Consider the following 23,102-nt stretch of genomic DNA (forward strand, 5'->3'; position numbering starts at 1 on the left):
ACCCACCACCCTCTTAACCTTAATTGCGACCGCGAAAGCAGCAGACTGTTCATTCCGTTTTTGCAATCAAAACAGTTTTGCGATCAGTATTTTTAGTGCGCACGCGATCTAATAGAATTCTATGTCTACTTGGAAGAAAGACCGTAGGTACATACCTAATCCTGCTTACTTTATTTGAGCGAGGATGATCGTGGACGTGGGATACTTCGACTCCCTTAGCAGACCGATCACTTTTCCTTTAAGGTTCAGCATAGAGACCATCCTCGCTTTCAATTTCTTTGAGATATACTTAAATCAAAATTCATAGTTACATGTATGTCTATATTTTTTTATAGTTTACCATACCGAAGAATAATGCAGTCACTCCGTTATTCTTCAATATGGTTTAACACTTTACCCTAGTAAGACCTTTAAATCAGCAGTACTGATCTCACGAAATAAAAAAACTTATTTAATCTACATTTACAAAAGTTCTGGACCATACTGCGTTACTCTTTCCTTCCTTTTGCTTTCGAAGTGAAATCAGATGACGTAGGAAATGAAAAAGTTAGGCGTTAATTCTTATCAGATCATCTGGTACTTTTGGAAATTTTGGGATCGGATGGGTCAAGGTCACCGGTGCGCAAATTGACAAATTCGCATCGATGCAGTATCTAACGATAACATACAGCAGGCAGATATATGTTAGATTATCTATACTTCATAGCTAATATTCCTATAACCACACTGAGCACGAACTGGGCACGAACCCCAACCCAATTTGCACAGAAATCGCCTGTGTGGGGCTGCTTGACCACCGGCCACGGGTGATGACGAGATTCTCAAGCGCGTCCCAATCAAAATACATAGGTGATAGAGGAGTTAGCAATACGTTTGAACTTTGAAGGCTGGGCCCAGACTGCCCATCCAGGGAACAAGCGACACCACTCCGTAAGAGTTTGAAATGTCCATTGTCCAGTGCCTATCAGATAGTGGCTCTTGTTTTGTATAGGAATTTGAATTTAAAGTGCGACTTTACTGCAAGATTACTTATTGTTAGTATGCGCGAAAAGCTTGCATTTCGGAGGGGGCTTAGAATTTTATAAAACGGTACTATTACTATACATACTAGTATACTACATGCCGACTTACCGGTTAGCCTCAAGTTCTCATTGAACCGATTTTCTTTCTCAGTATTATGTACTACGGTCTGGGTTCGACTTCGAATCCTTCTTGTGGTGATAATTTGTTTTGTATCCAAATGTAATGATATTCTTGATGCAGTCGTGCATCGTTGACAAGAATTTTTGTTTATGTATTCGTGACATTCTTGTGGTTGTCCGTTAACCAGTTAAAACAGATTTAACTTGAGAATAATGAGTAATTTGACAGTAGTTATGCTAGGTCCATACTTCATGGTCAGTTGTAATTCGGAGTACAATAGAAATCTTACAACAATCGTAGAAAAAGTATACACGAAAGTCAGCTTTGTTGTAGCATTTTTTGTTGTAATTCTTAAAAGTATGGACGCGACAGTTGTAAAAAATTGTAAAAAAAGGGGCTTTTCTTCCTTCCTACAACAATCGTAGCAAAGTAGCCAATGGGCAGTTTTGCCAGAATCACCACTATATATTTATATGTGTGTACCTTTTGTATTTACCTACATATATCTATAGAAGTATATTGTATTTAGCTTTTTGCGTTGTTTAGTCACATCAAACTATGCTGCCTTACTCCACTGTTCAAACCGTGTTAAAGTTTTGATTTACATAGCTGGCTATGCACGTATTACTCCAGTTATGTTATGATAGCTTTTTTGTCGATACTTCAGTACAGCATGCGACCATGATTGATTTACTGATTTGTAAACGTCGTGTGATGAAACAAATAACAAAATAAAATCCTGCTGCTTTCGCTTAATAATAATAAGAATAAGCGGGATATTTCCGCCAATCGCGTCTCTGCTGGACTGGCTCAAATTTCAGTTGTGGTCAAAGTATGGCCGGGAAGTGTTGCAGTTTACAAAAATTTTACAATATTATTACAACATCCTGGAAACTACGACTACGATTGTTGAAATCGTAGTTCCCATTAATTTACGACTACGATTTGTTGTACAACTTTTTCTTACAACTGAAGTATGGACCTAGCATAAGCGTACAAGTAGTGGTATGATGGCATCCAGTGGTATTGACATATTCTTTGGTTCTTTGGAAAAACACAAAAATTTCCTGTTGTTGGTACTTGTTCTTCTTTTGCGGTCGTGTGACAGTGTGTACTGACTACTGACTGCTGTTGTTGATTGTATGTATTAAAGTAAGTATTTCGGCTGCCAAAATATGAAATTTGTTCAAGTGTTAGAACAGGACCGCCGGACCGGCAAGAGGCTTTCAGCGACCGAAGTTCAGCGCACTCACAGGCTGCAGCGAAGTTGCGGAAATTAGTTAGCAACAGTTCGACATTCTGTTTGCTTTCATTTTACACGTTCACTATTAATTTTCGTTCTCCTTGTTCAGAAAAGTTTTGGAAACCATTCTCGATATCGTAGTCTTTATTACGGTTAATACTATATGGATTAAACCTTTAATAAGTATCACGGAAGTGCAAACTAAGACATTTTTTCCATCCATACCATTTTAGTATGGAAAAATGGTAAATGGGAAAAAAATGGGATCCATTCCCATATAAAAATGGAGATGGGCAACCTCTGAAACTAGCCGTAAGCACCAAAACAAAAATACCAGAACGAAGTCAAAGCAAAAACACTTCCTCTATGGTCAGCACTTAATAGTCATTTATCGGATAACATTCTCGCAGCCTAAGAACTGGATTTTTCATTCTTGAATAATTTTTTGTAAATATGTTTCGTAAAAGGCTGTTAAGTAGACTAATAAGTAATCTATAGTAACAGTTACACCTACCGCACATCCATGAACTGTACGAAACGGTACCGGCAGTCACGGTTCGCAAAAGTCCACAAACTGTCATCTGGTTCTGTATGTTTTTATTGTTTTAGCATAGAATGATATTATGCTCTCGTACCGAATTTTTCGACTATATTATAATTACAAGCAGGACGCGCGGCGCTTACGCGCCGCGCTGACGCAGCCCACGGTTACAAACGGCTTAAAAGTGTGGGTCTAAAGGCCATCAGTGACCAATTGCTTAAAAGGCCTTCAGTGACCAAAGGCTTAAAAGGTCTTCGGTGACCAAAAGCCTAACACGCCTTCAATGGGCAAAGGCTTAGAAAACCGTCGGTGACCAAAGGCTTAAAAGGCCTTCGGTGGCCAACGTACCACACGCGTGGCCTTCGGTGACCAAAGGCTCAAAAAAGCGGGTACCAGGCGCGTGGCTTTCGGTGATCAGGCTAAAAAGGCGGGTACTACACGCCTGGCTTTCGGTGACCAAAAGCTAAAAAAGGCGGGTGCCATACGCCTGGCTCTCGGTGACCAAAAGCTCAAAAAAGGGGGGCACGAGGGGAAACCGCACGCGGGGCCTTCGGTGACCAAAAGCTCAGAAAGGCGGGTGCCGCACGCGTAGCCTTCGGTGACCAAAAGCTCAAAAAGGCGGGTACCGCACGCGCGGCTTTGGTGACCAAGAAACTAAAGACCTTCATTGGGTAGAGCTTAGAAAAACCGTTTGTGACCATAAACTTAAAAGGCGTTCGGTGACCATAAGCAAAAGGCCGGTAACGTACCACACGCGGCCGGTCAAAGGGCTCAAAGGCGAGTACCGCACGGCTGGCTTTCCGTGACCAAAAGCTAAAAAAAGCGGTTACCGCACGTGGGGCCCTCGGTGACCAAAAGCTCAAAAAGGCGGGTACCACGCGCGTGGCCTTCGGTGACCAAAGGCTCAAAAAGGCGGGTACTACAGGCGTAGGCTTTCGTGACAAAAAGCTCAAAAAGGCGGGTATTACACGCGTAGCCTTTCGTGACCAAAAGCTCAAAAAGGCGGGTATTACACGCGTAGCCTTTCGTGACCAAAAGCTCAAAAAGGCGGGTACTACAGGAGTAGCCTTTCGTGACCAAAAGCTCAAATGGCCGGGTACCGCACGCGTGGCCTTCGGAGACCAAAGGCTCAAAATGGCGGGTACCACGCGCGTGGTCTTCGGTGATCAAGGGCTCAAAAAGGCGGGTACCGCACGCGTCGCCTTCGGTGACCAAAGGCTTAAAAATGCAGGTACCGTACGCGGGACTTTCGGTTACTAAAGGCTTAAAAGGTGGTACCGCAAGGTAATAAAAGGCTTAAAAGACGGTAACGGTAAGTAGATTAAAGTTATCAGGTTTCTTAAAGAACTAATGTTTGGAAGCTTAATAAGGAGCAATGCTGAAGCTGGGATCCGGTTTATCAGTCGAAGGTTTTCACAGGTGAAGGTACTAAGTTTCGGAAACTTGGTAAGGACAAACGCGCAAAAGCACAGGTTTAAGGGGCTGGAAAAGCTTAAAACCCGCTAGGCGGGTTCCGGCAAATCAGAAAGGTTAGGCTGGTTCTGGCCAATCAGAACGTTTTGGAGGCAGGAGCGTTCCGGAATAACGGTTCTGCTTTAATATATAAGACTAGCAACGACCGCGGCGCTACGCGCCGCGGATCCAACGAAGGTGGGTTAAATTTGCAGTTTTAATTTATTAAAAGCGTTGCATTTCAAAACTTAGCGGACGTGCTTAAATGGATCACGTTATTCTTTTCAACTGAAAAACTAAATCTACTGTATAGTGCGTTTAGCTTTTACGCAAAATATTTAACGCAGACGGTTTCATGTACCTAACGGTTAGCATAGCCGTGAACTCTCGCAGTATTACGTTACGCCGTTACCTCTCGCGTAGTAATGTTACGCCGCTAAACAATCACGCGGTAACGTTACGCTGGTTACCCTCTGCAATAAAAATACGTAGCTTACCGTAGTAGATACGTAGATTCTTGTGTGGTTACATTACGCAGTCTGCTCCCGCGTGGTAACGTTACGCTGTTAAATCTTGCGTGCTTACGTTACGCTGTTTCGTCTCGTGGGCTTACGTTATGCCTCCTACTGTCACGTTCTTACGTTACTCCACTTACTTTTGCGAGATAACGCTACGCTGCTTCGAGTGGTTAAGATACGCCCCTTACTTTCGGTGGTAACGTCACGCCGCTTACTTTCACGTTGTAAAAGTACGCTGCTTACTCTTACGTTGTTACGTTACTACGCTTACTTTCGCGTTGTAGCGTTACGCTACTAACACTCACGTGGCAGCGTTGCTTGGTTTACTCTCGCGTGGTAACGTTATTTCCTTACTCTAGCGTGGTAACGTTACGCCACTTGCTCTCGCGTGGATTACACTGATTACGCTCAGTAATAGATTTACGTAGCTTACTCTACTTAGCGCTACTCAACTGGTAACCCTTTCGTTGCGTACCATCGATTGGTTACTTTACGTTGCTAACTCTCGCGTGGTAACGTTACGTTGCTTATTCTTGCGGGGTAACATTATTGCGCTTACTCTAGCGTGATAACGTTACGCTACTCACTCTCGCGTGATAAGATTACGCTGATTGCCCTTTGCAATAGGGTGACGTAGCTTTCTCTCGTGCGCTTACGTTCCTCTTCTTGCTTTTGAGTGGTAATGTCACTGCGCGTACTCTAGCGTGGTTACGTTACGTTGCTAAGCGGTTCACTAAGGACTGGGTTACGTTTATTTGGTTCAATAATCTTCAGGTCGGGTTCATTCGCTTTGCTAAGTATAAGTTTTGGTTTTTTGGTTCACTAATTTTCATGTTGGGTTCAGTCGGTTCACCATTGTTTTTGGTTGGGTTCATTTGTTTCAGTGATGTTTAGGTTGGGTTCAGCTGGTTCACTAAAGATTCGGTTGGGTGCAGTTGGTTCAATAAGGATTTGGTTGGGTTCAGCTGATTCACTGAAGATTAGGTCGGGTTCAACTTGTTCAGTAAGGTTTTGGTTGGGTTCAGTCGATTCGCTAGCTTCTCGGTTGGGTTCAGTTGGTTCAATTAGGTTTTGGTTGGATTCAGTCGGTTCACTAAGTTTTAGATTAGGTTCAGCTAGTTCAAGAAGGTTTTGGTTGGGTTTAGTCGCTTCCCTTACTTTTCGGTTGGGTTCGAATGGTTAACTGATTCTATGATTAGGTTCAGCTAGTTCAAGAAGGTTTTGGTTGGGTTCAGTCGGTTCGCTAGCTTCTCGGTTGGGTTCGAATGGTCAACTGATTTTTCGATTAGGTTCAGCTAGTTCAAGAAGGTTTTGGTTGGGTTCAGTCGGTTCGCTAACTTTCCGGTTGGGTACAGTTGGTTCAATAAGGATTTGGTTGGGTTCAGTCGGTTCACCAAAAATTAGGTTAAGTTCGACTTGTTCAGTAAGGTTTTGGTTGAGGTCAACTGGTTCACTAACTTTTCGGTTGGGCTCGACTGGTTCACTAACTTTTCAATTGGCTTCAGTTGGAATAGTAAGGTTTTGGTTAGGTTCAGCCGGTTCACTAAGGATTAGTTTGGGTTCAGCTGGTTCACTATGGATTAGGTTGGGTTCAGTTGGTTTACTAACTTTTCGGTTGGGTTCAGTTGGTTCAGTAAGGTTTTGGTTGGGTTCAGTCCGTCCACTAAGGATTAGGTTGGGTTCAGCTGGTTCACTAAGGTTTTGGTTGGGTTTAGCTGGTTCACTAAGGATTAGGTTGGGTTCAGCTGGTTCACTAAAGTTTTGGTTGGGTTCCGCTGGTTCACTAAGGATTAGGTTGGGTTCAGCTGGTTCACGAAGCTTAGCGGACGTCAGTGAATGGATCACGTTAATCTTTTACACAAAGAACTAACTCTACTGTACAGTGCGTTTAGTTTTTACGAAAAGTATTTAGCGCAGACAGTTTCATGTACCTAACCGCTAGCATAGCCATGAACTATCGCGTTATGACGTTGCGCCGTTTACTCTTGAGCGATCACGGTACGGCGTTATCTCTCGCGTAGTAATGTTACGCCGCTAAACTATCACGCGGTAACGTTACGTTGGTTACCCTCTGCAATAAAGATACGTAGCTTACCGTAGTAGTTACGTAGATTCTCCTGTGGTAACGTAACGCTGCCTGCTTTTGCGTGGTAACGTTAGGCTATAAATCTCGCGTGGCAAATTTTTCGTAGCTTGTTCGCGCACGGTAACGTTACTTTCCTTCGTCTCGCGCCCTGACGCTACGCTGTTACGTCTCCCGTGCTTACGTTATGTCTCCTACGGTCGCGTTCTTACGTTACTTACTTTCTCGTGGTCACGTTACACTGCTAACACTCACGTGGTAACGTTACTTGGTTTACTTCCTTGTGGTAACGTTATCACCTTACTCTAGCGTAGTAGCATTACGCCACTTGCTCTCGCATGGTAAGGTTACACAGACCATTGTCAGTAACAGATTTACGTAGCTTTATCTACTAAACGCTACTTCACTGGCAAGCCTTACGTTGCTCACTCTCGAGTGGTAACTTTACGATAATAACTCTCGCGTTGTAACATTACCTAGTTTACATTCGCGTGGTAATGTTGCCCCGCTTACTCTTACGTGGTAAGATTACGCTAATTCCTCTTTGCAATAGGGTTACGCAGCTTCCTCTCGCGTGCTTATATTCCGCTGCTTGCTCTCGAGTGGTAGCGTCACTGCGCGCACTTTCGCGGGGTTACGTAACGCCGTTAAGCGGTTCACTTAGGATTGGGTTAGGTTTATTTGGTTCAATAATGTGTAGGTCAAGTTCAGTCGCATTGCTAAGGATAAGGTTTGGTTTTTTGATTTAATAATTTTTATGTTGGGTTTAGTCGGTTCACTAATGTTTTTGGTTGGGTTCATTTAGTTCGTTGACGTTTAGGTTCGGTTCAGCTGGTTCAACCAGGTTTTGGTTGGGTTCAGTCGGTTCGCCAAGTTTTCGGTTGGGTTCAGTTGGTTCACTAAGGATTGGGTTGGGTTGAGCTGGTTCACTAAGGTTTTGGTTGGGTTCAGTTGATTCAGTAGGGTTTTGGTTGGGTTCAATCGGTTCGCTAAATTTCCGGGTGGGTTCAGTTGGTTCACTAAGGATTAGGTTGAGTTCTGCTGGTTCACTAAGGTTTTGGTTGGGTTCAGTCAGTTCCCTAACTTTTCGGTTGGGTTCACTTGGTTCAATCAGGTTTTGGTTGGGTTCAGTCGGTTCGCTAGCTTTTTGGTTGGGTTCAGTTGGTTCACTAAGGATTAGGTTGGGTTCAGCTGGTTCACTAAGGTTTTGGTTGGGTTCAGTCGGTTCGTTAACTTTTTGGTTGGGTTCAGTTGGTTCAATCAGGTTTTGGTTGGGTTCATTTAGTTCGTTGACGTTTAGGTTCGGTTCAGCTGGTTCAACCAGGTTTTGGTTGGGTTCAGTCGGTTCGCCAAGTTTTCGGTTGGGTTTAGTGGATTCACTGAAGATAAGGATGGGTTCAGCTGGTTCACTAAGGTTTTGGTTGGGTTCAATCGGTTCGCCAACTTTCCGGTTGGGTTCAGTTGGTTCAATCAGGTTTTGGTTGGGTTCAGTCGGTTCGCTAGCTTCTCGGTTGGGTTCAGTTGGTTCAATTAGGTTTTGGTTGGATTCAGTCGGTTCACTAAGTTTTAGATTAGGTTCAGCTAGTTCAAGGAGGTTTTGGTTGGGTTTAGTCGCTTCCCTTACTTTTCGGTTGGGTTCGAATGGTTAACTGATTTTTCGCTTAGGTTCAGCTAGTTCAAGAAGGTTTTGGTTGGTTCAGTCGGTTCGCTAACTTTCCGGTTGGGTACAGTTGGTTCAATAAGGATTTGGTTGGGTTCAGTCGGTTTACCAAAAATTAGGTGAAGTTCGACTTGTTCAGTAAGGTTTTGGTTGAGTTCAACTGGTTCACTATTTTTTCGGTTGGGCTCGACTGGTTCACTAAGGATTAGGTTGGGTTCAGCTGGTTCACTAAGGTTTTGGTTGGGTTCAGTCGGTTCGTTAACTGTTTGGTTGGGTTCAGTTGGTTCAATCAGGTTTTGGTTGGGTTTAGTGGTTTCACTGAAGATTAGGTTGGGTTCAGATGGTTCATTAGGGTTTTGGTTGGGTTCAGTCGGTTCGTTAAGGATTAGGTTGGGTTCAGCTGGTTCGCGAAGGTTTTGGTCGGGTTCAGCTGGTTTATTTTGTTTAGTAAGTGTGATCAGCAGGTTCACTATGTTTAGTAAGTTTGTTCAGTTGGTTCACTTTGTTTATCAAGAGTTTTGGCTCTGACCAATGAGAGCGATTTGGAGGCGGGAGCGTTACGGACAGAGAGTTCTGTCTGAATAGTTAAGAAGATGTAGATATACATCATACATGCAAGTATTCAGTGTTCTACAATTCACACTCAAGCCACATAAGCATGACTGTCTTAAGGTGAAGGTAATTACTGTTAAATAAATAACTATTTTAAAAGGAGATCGTAGCGAAAAAGACAACAGAGTGCAGCGGTGCCATCCGTAATGACCGGTTATAATCTGCTACTAGAGTAGAGTAGAAAGTTAGAAACTGTAACGGTGAGTTCAGGCGGCAGCGAATTTATGCCGATTTCGATGGGCTTACAGTACTTTTAAGATTTTTCAATGTTCAGGTACTTACTATTTTCAGTTTTTAAATAAAGCACACATTTTTATTATCGCTGCTGGCATTGTTAATAAGTAACGATCCGGATTGCAGCACGTATATACGTATACCGAGTTAATTAAGTTAAGACGCTAACGTACGCGCGTGCACGTGCGGTAATAATTTCATGACGGTGATAGCATAGAGTAAAGTATCAGTTATTACAAAATTAATATTATTGTTTAGTATCGCTAGCTGTACTACCAGTACCAACTACTGTAAGTACGATTACAGTAATTATTATAAACTGTAAACTGTAGTAGAATTAAATACCGTACTTGTAATACATATAAGTATAGATATAATAATCTATCTATATTATGTGTCTACGCCGCCTCTACGGTGGCGACTCGAACCCGTGTCTCGTACGGACCGGGTTAGTCCGGTAGAGTACTTATTATTACAGTAACACCCTAGGCTTTTTACAAATAGCGACCTCTATAGGCAGGTCTTGAACATCAGCACACACGTGACAAAGCTGAAGAGTAACAAAAACAAAAGAAATCTGAGACCTACGTAAGCGGGAAGCCGCTAACTTGTAAGCGCTGGTTCGTGTTAATCACGTAAAAATCTTTCTGTGACATCTTTTTGGCCTTGCTGATTTTACTAGAAATTTGAAATTGTTGGGAACAGTTGGGCTCAACCTAATTACATAACGTGTAATTCATTGAATTTCTGTCGTTCATATGCTGTATCGGTTATAGCTGCGGCTCGTTCTGTAGCCAGCCAGAGTCCTGATCGATGCTCCGACGGAAAAGGAGCACAGCGCTAGCGAGCACGCGGCCATACTGCAGTTTGATCTCATACAAGTGCTGAAGCCATGAACGCCGTACCGTTTTCTGTCCTGTAGTTACAGACACGGATCGGGCGTTTACGCACGTCTGCTGAGGCATGTTTCTTATGGATCTGTCTTGAAGCAAAGCTCCACACACCCCCAGCTCCTATATGCACGGTGCCACGGTACTGCTCCATGCGTTTCTCTATCAGTTCAGTCCTGTTTGAATGTGGATCCACGTACATAACCGCTTGGTTCCTCCTTTGACTGGCTGGCTGAACGGTCATAGTCGTCCAAGTGCCGTACTGCGAAATATCCTCCTGCATTTACAGTACCCAGTACGCTGCTGCTGCACCGAGATACTGGCTCAGCGCACGCTGCATGGCAATTTAATAACCTGGGGTTGGACGGTTTGCAGAATTGTTCGCTGCAGTCAAATGCTGTGGGTTGCAGAATGATCCCTGGTTATTGACTTGCAAGGTTCTTATCTTTCTTCATTTAATTTATTATTTAACTTGTGTATTGTATCCACTTTATCTAACCATCTCCAGTTCGATGGACAACGGTTTATCATCATATTCATATGAAGGGATCACTTCCAAACACCGCTCGTGTTCGCTCGTTGGGATGCTGTGTCAACCCTAACATCGAGCGTATTGTGTTGTCTCCCTGTATTCTCTGGCACTGTGCCTGTGACCGTAAGTTTCAAGTTGTCTTTTCTCGACTGTTTTTTTTACAATAGGCACGTTCTGTGTCTGTTTGCGCAGTTAGGGTGAGTGCTGAAACTTGTATATGTTTGCCGACCTGATAATAACAATAACCGGGATGTAAACTTTATGTGCAGATGTATTACATAATAATTATATAGATTAGTTGCACATAAATTTAATATACAGTACCTCTTAGCCTCTTAGCGTTTGTACAAGTAATATGGAATTAGGTTTGTTTAAGTAATATGGAATTGTGATTACTGCTGAATCCTGATGTTGCACTTTTATTTAAATTCTGTACATGTCGAGAAAATCAAGTACTTACTAGTGAGTGATTTTTTGTTAGGGCATGCGCTTGGAGATTTTTAATTTTATGCATAGTTTTGGTGCAGATGCACGGAGCACGTTGTGTACGGGTCTATTGTACTATACTATAATAGTGACTACTAGCGATGAGATTTCCTCACGTCAAACCAGGAAGAGGAAAGAAGAGAAGACGTCCGCATCAATCTTTCCTTTGGTGTGACTGCCTTTATACGTTGTCTTGCATCGCTTTATGCGCTTGTGTAGCGATGTCTCTTTTTCGGTTTAAAAATAGAAAATTTTTCTTTGAAAATGGACAGTTTCTCTTAATATTTCTCTTTAAAATGGAAAGTTTCTCTTAATCAGAAAATATACCTCAAATTATCCGCATTTACTGTTGTCTTTAAAGTTGTAATAAATTTGTGCGGGTCAAGCTGTACCTGAATATAGATATTTCTGCAGGTATTGGAGTAACTTACCTGTCACCTACCTGCTTGGTAGTGGAATGTCTTTATGTATTAGTTCGGAAAATTAATGCTGTACTATACTGATGTTGTGGTAGGAGTATATGTTAATAAGTGGCACTCATACTGCATGATACCGCTATTGGTAATAATTAACGCCATCGACATTCATTGTCAGATTTGTGTTGTGTCATCTGAAGTTGAGATGCTCTGGCAAGATTTTTCTAAGAGGATGTAGCATCAAAACCACCACTTGAAGATTACAATCAACCTAATTAACCAGGGTCTCTTCAACCTGGTTTAGTCGGTGAAAAACATAATAAATTCCATCAAAAACATCGACTACGCGTAATGCTTGCAGTACGGATGCTGTTCCATCTTTTCAGCCTTTTCCATTACTATGTAATGAGTAATTTGTGCGATACTTGACTGGAGTTTTTTGTTTTAGTTGCAAAACTGTGACCAAGACATTGGATTACCAATTTATCGTGCACCTGAATAAGCTGCACTTGACAGATTGCCTTTCGAACGGTGTATTGATGGAGTTTTTGCATGTAATTTATCCGGCCGGTGGATATCGGTTATGCGGGAAAATTTAAACTTTATATCTATGTGGACCTTTGTTATTTGTCGATAACGATACTTCAGCCATCACGCCGCGACTTCGCCATATAAAAAACCGTGGTGGTGCGGGGCTGCTCGATAGTGAGCAGATGAGGCGATCGCGCAGCATGGCTGGTCCGGAAATCGCCAGCATCCCCGAAAGTCTCGATGTTGATCGACGCACTTCCGCAGATAGCGAAGGCGCTGAAAGCAGCAGTGCCACCGGTAATACCGACCAACTTGGTCATGGACATTTTTTCACGAAGAAGTCCTTCCATAAGCCGTCGTACTGCCATCACTGCGCAGAGATGATATGGACACTCATCGGTGTGTCCGGATACGTATGCGAAGGTTAGTATGCACATTTTTTAGGATAGTTATTTAGATCGGTCTTGTAGAGTCGTCCTTTATTTTCTTTTTAAGACCGCTGTTGTTCTGGAACTGTCATAAAATTCGAAATATCTTCTGATTTTAACTATCCTTCTGATTTTCATGACTGAACGGACAAAAAATTATGTTTTCTCTGAAAAAAAAACTTTTTCTCTGAGAATGATGAAGACGTTAATTATACTCGTATTATGAACATGCCGTTTGTTTTCAGTCTGCAATTTTGTGGTTCATGAACGCTGCATGAAACACGTGGTGACGCCGTGCTCATCTATCGCTGCCGCATTAATAAAGGTAAGTTTTATTCTCTCGTAGAGATTTACAGGTTTTCTTCATTAACGTTTTTTACAGTGTTTGAAAGTAATAGTTTGTGGACCTTAAACCGTATAGTTTTGAAACCTACGCAGAAAATAAGTAACTGGTCTTAGCTTTTTAACGCTTCGAAACAATGGTTTGAAAAGTGTGACTGTGCAATATGTAAGATGGAGTTTTCTAAAACTTGTATGTGAAGATAATCTGGTCAAAGCGGATATCTCATAAGTAACAGTAATGATCCTAAAAAATCGTTCCGAATTTGCGACGGTATAGGTGAGTAAATACTGCAATCCGGTTACCAGCTAGAAGCCTAGAACAAAGAGATTATGGGCGTTTAACGTAGTGATACCGCAGTCGAATACGGGAAATCTGACTCGTGTGAGGCACAACGGTTTTTCGTTTGCGTAATTAATCTCGTGCCTCATCGCATTAGAATTTCACGTGCACGGTGCACTGGATGTCGTGCTTATTTTTTGGAGATATCGCTCCTTGTGGTTATTGTAAATATTCAGTGAGCTTTATTTATCGGTTCGCTCTTCTTTATGCCGGCTTGTTTACCCATTGCTAAAGATTTTGCCATAAATTATTAACATTTACGGTAACTGTCAAGATTCTTTTACGGTAACTGTTCAGTATTCTAAAGTCTGAACACCGACAACATCCATGAATAAGCAGTAACTGTGTGCTGTTTTCAGATATTTTATGCATTGATTTCAATTTTATTCTGGAAAGTCAGATTTGTTTGAAAATGTTGTTTGGTGTTGATAATTTTCCATTGATATTATGGGTTCGACCGGCAAGTTTTGTTGGTAATGGTTACGAAACGTTGCATTGACGTCAGTGCTGGTACAACCTGGAGTCGGTTCTGGGTATTACGTAATGTTGAGTTCTTTGGACAAATCGTCGTTATACAGCTGCCTGTCCATAGTTGTATACTTATGGATGGTGTGAAATATCCAGAATCTTTCGTTATTGCGCATCTGGACTATACTCTTGCACCTTGCGCCAATAGAATTTGGATTGCGTACGTAATCGTTTGAATATAGTGCGCGCGGTATGGATGGTTCTGTTGGTAGCTGGGTAGGTAGTGCATGCAGCAGTACATGTATTTGCAGAACCGGCTAGATAAGACAAAGATTTGTCGGATTTCTGTTTGAATTTAAAAATTTTCTGATGTTAATCGCTTCATTGTCAACTGGTTTGTACTTTGCCCTTATCCTGCAAAGTAAAGGACTTACTGAATTTGTGGTGATTTTTATTAATTTTGAAAGATTATAAAGTATGTATTTTTTATTCAGTATACTTCGTATTCGTGGCAAAAAGCATCGCTGAATTAGGAAATCTTTATGAAGGTTTTTTTGATAACATATAAAGTGTACAAATGGAAGTGATTTATAAAGTAACGCAATGTTATCCTGGTTTTGAAATGCCGTAGTTTTTTTCGGTTGTCTAGTTAATTTTAATTTTCTATCAGTACTCTGTAGGTGCCGTAAGGTTTTACTCGTGAATGACAGAATAAGACTGCTGGTATGATATCTCAAATTATTCCAGGGACTGGCGTTAGCTTACTTTTGGTGAAGCCAGTAGTTTTTTCTGGTCTAACAATTGTCAGTCCTGTGTACAGCATGCAAAGGGTATGTTTTCATAAGGAAAGATACAACCGGAAGTAGTAGAATAAAGTATGTTTACATTTATTTGATTTTAATAGTACTTTATCTGCATAGGCAAAGATCAAGTTATGCAAGCCTGTTACGAAAGTCTAAATGAAACGGTAGCAGCAGCTATAAGGCCTAGTACTAGGGCTGGATGATCGGCTCTGGCCCGCTGATGCAAGCGCGTGCTAGAAAAACATGCCGATTGAATGAAGTGGAGCTCCGGTTAGTGCTGGAAAGCGAATAGGGAGTGAAAGAGGAGAGAAAGTATGGATGGCATAACCTCATTGAAAATGCTTGTTGCATTGACGTCATGTTATTTATTTATTCCGCTTGCCATCATTTGCACTGGTGAGGATTTTATGAATGAGGCAGATATAGAGAGGGGCCGGGGAAAATGTGATGTTAACTGTGGTATTTAATCAGCAAATCATATAAAACTATACTCTCGCACCTTCTGATCTCCTCTTGTGTTGGATATGTTTCTTCGTACCCTGAAAATTAGTTTCGTTATGTGAAATTAAACGGTCCCTTTTGTACTGAAAGTGATAAACAGACACGAAATTGTCGTTTGGCTTATACAATCAACAAGTTCTAGAGTAGCACTATTTGCATTTAAGTGATATCGAACAATAGGTTTATGGGTTTCACGATAGATGCATAATATCTATATGATTATGTTGATCAGTATTACTTAATTGTATATCTTGTATTACTTAATTAAGGAATTGAAAGTTATTTTACCAGACTGCAACCGTGATGCCATACTGCATTAATAGTCCGCTGTTCATCAGTTATGGTTTCTCAAACTTTTGGCTTGTCAGAATAATTCATTAAACAGGCCTTTTGCGAATTCCTTGATGTATAAGGTGCTATGGAAAATATTCACGGCGGTTGTACATATGTACTATGTACATATCTCGCATAGGAATATTAGTTATCTTTTGCAAACTGCTGATCTAACTGGAAAATTCTTTATCATATAAACCGCATTTGGATAAGAGTAAAATTAGCAAGAACAGTTTTTGTTGTGAACAGGAATTTCGTACAAGCAGATTGAACGGTTTTTAGAATCCTGTGCCGCATTGCTGGTCGGAATTAATTCACGTTAAAAGAAAGTTCTGCAATGTTTGCCGGAAACGCCTGGACGATCTGTGGTGCTTTCGATGTGAAAGTAAGGTTTTGGGTTATAACTTAATCTGAAAACGTTAACGAGATCTTGTGTTGCAGTTTGCGATTACTATGTGCATGCTGAGTGTCAAGAATTTGCAGCCAGTAACTGTCGTGAGTGTGCTACTTACACACCTGGAAAGGAACCTGCACAGATTATTCAGTATCACCACTGGAGCGAGGGTAATCTGCCCAATAATTCTAAATGTGCCAGTTGCCGGAAATCCTGCTGGTCATCTGAATGCTTATGCGGCTACAGATGTGCGTGGTGTATTCTGACGGTGAGTGTCCCCTTGTACATACGAATTGTACTGTCAGTGACCGACGCTAAGTAGACGAATATTTTACCTTTGATGCTCATAATACCTTGAAAACATTCTAACGTTTAATTAAGTGTTCTGGCGTAGGCACATCCGCTATGTCGCAGTACGGTGCCACAGGAATGCGATTTTGGACCATTGAAAAAAATTATGCTTCCACCAAGTGTGGTGACGATTCCGCGAACCGAACTTCCAATGGAAACAATCATAGGAGTGTTATCCTATCGGAAAATGAAAGATAAGGAATCGAAAGAGAAAGAGTCGGGCAACGAAAAAGAAAGTATGCTGTCGCGTAAGTTTACAGGTTTGAGATCTGTTGCAGGTGTAACATTTTGATTACCAACCAAATTTTCATGCGTAGCGCGTACAGCCATATCCGAGGAACTCTCGTCTTCTACTGGTATAAACGGAAAGGACAGTAGCGGTGAGTCTAGCAGTTCCAAAGAGCGCAAGCGGCGAAAAGAAAAGGAACGAGAAGACAAGGAGGAGCGGAAGGAGCGTGATTCACAGAAAGAAGAGCGGCGTTCTAAGGATAAAGATGATGAGGAGCAGGATTCGGATGCGGAGATTGTCAAAGTTTTTGATGGCAACTCATCCATGAGACGCAAAGTATTCCGCACAATTACCGTTAACCGCAACGCTGGAGCCAAAGAGGTGGTGGTAAGTATTCTGTGTATGTATGTGAAGGTCAAATGGCTGTTGTTCTCCACAAAACCGCGGTACTGTTGGTGTTCAAGGAGGCGCAAGTAATGCATGGATTATTAGTGTTCGGTAGGAAGGACAATCCCGGGAAGTAGTTATTGCAAAGTTTAATGAAGCTTTTGGAACTTTTTTCTTTAAAGTACATAGGGCAGCCCACGGCGAAAACTTGATTGGTTTATTGCAGATGATTTGGTTCGCACTAGTGAATAGGACGATTGAATGATTTATTATTGGGTGGAAATGGTAGCTGTTTAAATGGTTGAAAAGTGTAACTCGTTGATTTTAACAACAGAAGTTGTCAACAATTTTAACAATTCTGCTGACCTACCGTGTCCTTTAAGTTAACAGTGTAACATCGCTTTAATTCGGGGAAGGATTAATGTTAGACATTAGGTGTTACGCGTACGCACTTGAACTTCCAGTTGTCTGAAAAAACCTGTACTCGGGACTTTGAGAAGGAATCATGCATGTCACGTGCCTGTAACTAGGTGCCCTGTCCGTTAATTTTGTTGCGCCCGGTTGGCTTACGACAGTCTAAATGTCCTAGCATCTGCGTGCTTGTGATCGTTGTTATCGAGCGTTCTTTGGTAGTTTTTTTTTTGCAGAGAGCCTTCGACTCTCATGGCCAATGCATGAGATAAAATACGCACACATACATTCCGGTGATAATTTTGGTGCTGTATCTGTTTGAACAGGAGGCAGCTCTGCGTTCCTTTTACATTAAAGACGACCCGGGAAACTACTACATTACGGAAGCATTAGAAGGCTCAGAGGAACGCACACTGGATGTGACCACACCTATCTGCAGCATGTTGATGAAAGAGGATAGCCGAGAGCGTCCGTCCCTGTTTTTGCGCTACAGAGATAAGGATCCAAATAAAGGATTTATCAAAGTTTATCCGGGAAATTTGAAGTATGTGATTATTGATCGCCGAAATGGCTGGCACGGCACAAATGTCTTGACTGACTCCGTTGTATATGTATCTTTCTCTTTCGTCACTTAATTCCTTTTCTTTGACTCCGTCTGCAGAAGTTCTCAGGGGTATAAAAGCATTCCAGTTACAAGCGATACAACGGTCGATGATGTGCTGGAGTATGCTCTGCGCAAGTTTGGATTAGGCACTACGACCAAATCTAAATACAATCTTATTGAAGTGACCATGGATAACCGAGGTTTGTCGAAAGATGACTTTGCTTAAAATGAGGATGTTCTTGCGTTTAGTGCTGACAGTTAAGTAAAACAGGCTATTAAGATTTATCATAATGTTGAATTAGTAATAATCGGATGTCAGAATGTTGCAGTACTTGCTGCAATGCTCAAAATATCGAGGAATATTAATTTTTGAACAGTGGCCACAAAACTGCCAGCAATGCTCATGCCGCAAGCACGGAATCGATCGGTTCAATAATAATTTCTTTTGTTTAGTATTTTGCTGTCTATTGTAATTACAATCTTTCTAAATCAAAGCATATATAAGCAGATTGTAGTTTTGTTCTTCTGCTCGCTCACTGTGCGATAGCCCGCAAGTCTCGTTTGATATGCTCTCTGATTTTAATTTTCGGAAGTCTTTTGCATCTAGATTTTTCATTGTTAAAACTATTGGGTTCTACTGGGTTCTTTTTTACTGCACTGTCTGCACAGATGCTTGTAATTTTACGATACAAGTTGTTCGCAGTTTGATATGTTATTAGCCTTACCTCCTGCGGCAACACGTACAGTATTTATACTTGTACATACCTTTGTATTTTGCAGTGACCGAGCGCGTTTTATCGCACAACGAGAAGCCTTGGCGTATTATGCAACAGATTCGAAAGGAATCGATCCATCAAATGCTGAAGACGCGATTTTATCTTCAAGAAAAGGAGGATCCCCACGGATCTACAATAGCTCTCTTTATTGGCAATCTACCTTCTAACCTTTCACAGCGCCAGTATCACGGCATACTGATGGGTTTCATTGGAGACGGTATATATTAACCGTGACTACTGGCTATTGTACTTGTATTTTTCAAAAGACCGCTCTGATCTTTTGAAAATTTGTAGATAATCCATTTTCCACAATTGGAATAATTTATTATGAATACGGCTCGGTTGTGATTATTTACGATAACAACGATGCCGCTGTGCGAGCGTTTAACTCGTTGAAAGTTGCTGTTTTCGATGATCGGAACCTGCTTGTGATGCTGTTACCTAATATTCAAGCAAGTATTTTGGTTTTCTAATATGGGTTTATCTTTCAGATTATTGTTTTGGTGCTGTACACCAAATGTTCCCTTCTGTGTGATTTTCAGCTTGTTACAAGACTATCTGGCAATTTATGATACCTTGCTCTAATTTTAGGCTCAGTTGTTAGCAAATTTGAAAGAACTGACGCCGCTGTTGGTCTTTGTCAATGTGAAAAGCGGTGGTTGTCAGGGAATGGAGCTGATCGCATCCTTTCGCAAACTACTTAATCCTTATCAAGTATTTGATTTGGGAAATGGTGGACCTCTGCCGGGTCTCTACGTCTTTCGTAATGTGCCAAAATATCGCATTCTGATCTGCGGTGGAGATGGGACTGTGGGGTGGGTGCTACAGTGCCTGGATAATGTGGGCCAAGATTCCGTGTGCCAGTCGCCACCTTGCGCGGTGGTTCCACTTGGAACGGGTTAGTGAGCGGTAGTGCGGTTGTTTTGTTCTTGTTATCGTAGTTTGTGTCCGAAAGATATTGCCATAAATGGGCTCAAATTATTTTTCGGGTGCATTTCTGGCTGTACTAGTGCTTGTGGGTTTATATAGGCAATGATTTGGCGAGAGTATTGCGATGGGGAACAGGTTATACCGGCGACGAGGAGCCAATGGATATTCTGAGGGATGTTATTGAAGCGGATGAAATCCGTCTCGATAGGTAAAACAGCATAGGAGATTGTTTTCCTACCACTAGTTTTTATTGCGACTGTTCTCTGCGTGGGTATGATGGCCTAACTTGCTACTATGTCTGCGCATGGATGTTGATAACCATGGCTCAAGAGGTGGATTGAGAGGTTATAACAATTTACGTTAGAACCGTCAAAAGAAGAATAGCCCCAGTGGCAAATACTGGGACTAGAATCAGTGGAAATGAGATTGAAATCTATTGATCTTTTTATATAATGTTTTGTAAAGTAAGAAATATGAGAATTGCTGGAAACCTTATAGCGGAAGAATCTTCAAAACTAGAGTTTTAGAAAAAGTAGGAATTTAATTTTTAATTGTTCAGGTGGACCGTAGTTTTCCATCCGGACGAAAAACCAGAAGGCGAAGTAAAAGCTGTGGCTGCTTGCCAAGTTATGAGTAGCAGCACTGCGGAAGACAACACGAGTATGTTCGTTATGAATAATTACTTCGGCATTGGTTTGGATGCTGATCTCGCTCTGGATTTTCATAATGCTCGCGAAGAAAACCCTGATAAATTTAACAGTCGGTAGGTGCCTCCGGATGTAATCAGTATCGTTTTATCGGTAAATTACACTGGTTCCTCGTAGATTTCATAATAAGAGGATCTATTTCAAAATGGGTTTGCGCAAAATGGTCAAAAATCGGAGTGCAAAGAGTGGTAGTCGCGATTTACAAAAGGAAATAGAGCTTGAAGTCGATGGAAAACATGTGGACCTGCCGCCCGTGGAAGGAATAATCATTCTGAACATTTTAAGGTAAAGTGCATTGTTGAATATTATAAGTTAGCTATGCTGATCGGATTCATTCGAAGAAAAATAATTTACAGATATCAGAGTCCTAATACAGAAAACGGTCTTACTTGATACAAGGAGCCTTGTAGAGATTCAACTCAGAACAACGCCTGCTGTATTTTATAAAAAAAACTAATACAGTATAAAAAAGCGCAGAATGAGTTTTGGAAATCCGAATTTTGAACAAATCTTGTTGGCTCTTTTCAAGTTTTGTGCATTAATGGTCAATGCGGTATCGAAATAAGAATATACGGATTAATATTAATATAAGGATTTTGATAAGGCTTTATCGTGGTTATATAGTTGGGGCGCCGGGTGTAATCCTTGGGGCATGGAAAAAGACGAGACCTTTTCGAAACCCACACATTGGGACGGTATGCTCGAGGTTGTCGGAGTGACTGGTGTAGTGCATTTGGGACAAATGCAGAGCGGTCTGCGAAGTGGCATTCGGATAGCCCAAGGAGGACACGTAAGTCTTTTACTGCTGTATTGTACTGTAATCAGCAACTTCTGAAATTTTTTGTCATAGTTACATACTTACTGGTACATTGTAACGTGCATGTATATGTGTTGTACGTAATATGAAGAAGCGTTGAGCGCTTATAATTAGGTGTATTTGTTTATGACCTATGCAGATCCGTATTAAAATGCGTTCGGAGCTTCCTGTTCACGTTGATGGAGAACCATGGAGCCAAGGATCGGGTCAGGTGGTCGTGCTGCGATCTGCGTTGCGGGTGAGTGGGATTTTGATCTGTGTTAGTTGTAATGTTGCCCCCCGTAACCGTTGTCTGTGTCGGTGTCTGCCTGTGAGTCCGTGTTAACCAATCCAAGGTGCAAGTGTTGTGTTTGTTCTGTTGTAGGCCACCATGCTCAAGAAACGCAAAGTAAAGCAGCCTTCTGTTGCAGGCAACGATGCTAAAGAAGACTAAGATAAAGCGACGTCACACTACCGAAGTGCATCATTCAGTAACGGAACCCGAGCGTTCAAGCTCATAAAACGAGGAATATTTTTCGCATTGTCTCTTCGTCGGTTTCCGCACATGCAGAAATAGAGTTGTTGCGTTCGGAAGAGGGATTAATGTCCTTTCATATATTCTTTTGAATAATTGGCGGGTTAAACTAAAATCCGGTGGTACAGCAGGATCTCATGGACTTGTTGGAAAATGGTGAAATCGGCAGTTTATGAAGGAATCAAAATTCCGGAGGCAGTTAGCGGCCAGCGATGTGTTGGTTTTGCTGTTCGGAAACCGGTGTTTTTTTTTCTTTATTGATCTTATTTGTCGGGTTTAACCGTGATCCTCTCAACCAAACCAGAGTTTTTCTCCAAATCATGGGTGGGTTATTTGATGAATAGCGTGAAAATAATATGTCGTATGGGATGAAAGTGATGGGATGCACCGGCGCAGCGTAGTACGCGTTGCTTTTCGGAGTCGGTGCGATTCCTGTCCTTTGTCCTGTATTATGCAAGCCCAAGTGTAATGTGCGTTTGCACAAACCGTTTGTTTTGTATGTTCGTTGTGGCGCTAGATTTAGAGTATGTTGATGTTGTATTACTCGTGTTTTTCCTCTTTCTCTCTGTTTTTCAGCGTTCTTTTTATTCACGCGCAAAGGAAAGTATTGTGTGCTTTGTGGATTTAATTCTCTTTTTCTTCTCCTTATCTTTTTGTTTTAAGTTTCTGGTAGAGATTTTTCTACATCAGATTACTACGTGCGACTGGCCTAAGATGGATATTTTGCTGTTCTTTTTCAATGGAATTTTTCAGATCGATAATCGCGTTTGTGCACTCTGTTTTGTTTGGGTTACAGTTGTGAAAAAGGCATTGTACGGCCGTTGTGATTTGTTACAGGTTTTGTTTTATGTTGAATTATATTCATCTAGGAATAATATGCAGCCTGTTGCATGAAATTTCTCAGTGCACAATAAATGTGGAATGTCCCATCAGACAGATTCGTTGCCGCCGTATAAATATTACTGATATCGGTACTAACATATGTTACCGATGATTGCTTACAATTAGCAGTTATCAGATGTCTTTTCGGATTGCTTTGAAGTGGTCAGTGCTCACGGTTAAATTATGCTGTTAAAAATGCAGTTAATACTCTGCCGAAATGTACATGCTTGTTATACAGTGTAAGTACTTCCCTTAAGGACTGACTACTGAAAGCCGAAAGGATGTGTATATTGCTCCCTTTTATTCGGGAAAGGGAAGCGATACCAGATCAACAGCTGCGCAAAACGCTTTGACCTATGACAGTATGTGTGCATAAACCCATGAGTGATCCAGGCGCTCAACAATATTAAGTATTATTATATTCACCCATTACTAAACCGTGTGTACTTACATACTATATAAAACACCCGTAATCTACCTGCTTGGACGTATGCGACATGTCGACCGAAACCTTGTTTATTCCCGTTTGAGCATTCTTGCGTAA

At 41.6% G+C, this 23,102-nt stretch overlaps 1 protein-coding gene across 3 annotated transcripts; it reads left to right on the forward strand.

The window, feature by feature from the left end:
* Nucleotides 1–10,118: 10,118 nt before the first annotated feature.
* LOC129583641 (diacylglycerol kinase theta-like) lies at nucleotides 10,119–22,598 on the forward strand. 3 transcript variants are annotated; one of them, XM_055475537.1, is made up of 18 exons: nucleotides 10,119–11,031; nucleotides 12,259–12,764; nucleotides 13,015–13,094; nucleotides 15,839–15,941; nucleotides 15,998–16,218; nucleotides 16,345–16,537; nucleotides 16,619–16,917; nucleotides 17,655–17,872; nucleotides 17,990–18,132; nucleotides 18,713–18,925; nucleotides 19,003–19,160; nucleotides 19,300–19,606; nucleotides 19,738–19,846; nucleotides 20,198–20,401; nucleotides 20,463–20,630; nucleotides 20,970–21,135; nucleotides 21,302–21,400; nucleotides 21,573–22,598. In XM_055475537.1, the coding sequence occupies exons 2-18, from the start codon at nucleotides 12,524–12,526 to the stop codon at nucleotides 21,660–21,662; spliced, it is 3,012 nt and encodes a 1,003-aa protein (XP_055331512.1). In that variant the 5' UTR covers nucleotides 10,119–11,031; nucleotides 12,259–12,523; the 3' UTR covers nucleotides 21,663–22,598. The 3 variants fall into 3 exon arrangements, with proteins under 3 accessions (XP_055331512.1, XP_055331520.1, XP_055331505.1); XM_055475545.1 differs by having other exon boundaries at nucleotides 10,120–11,031; nucleotides 16,345–16,549; nucleotides 21,527–22,598; XM_055475530.1 differs by having other exon boundaries at nucleotides 10,120–11,031; nucleotides 16,345–16,549.
* Nucleotides 22,599–23,102: the final 504 nt, after the last annotated feature.

The sequence above is a fragment of the Paramacrobiotus metropolitanus genome, unplaced genomic scaffold (assembly GCF_019649055.1).
Source record: "Paramacrobiotus metropolitanus isolate TYO unplaced genomic scaffold, Prichtersi_v1.0 Parri_scaffold0000002, whole genome shotgun sequence".
NCBI classification, from domain to species: domain Eukaryota; kingdom Metazoa; phylum Tardigrada; class Eutardigrada; order Parachela; family Macrobiotidae; genus Paramacrobiotus; species Paramacrobiotus metropolitanus.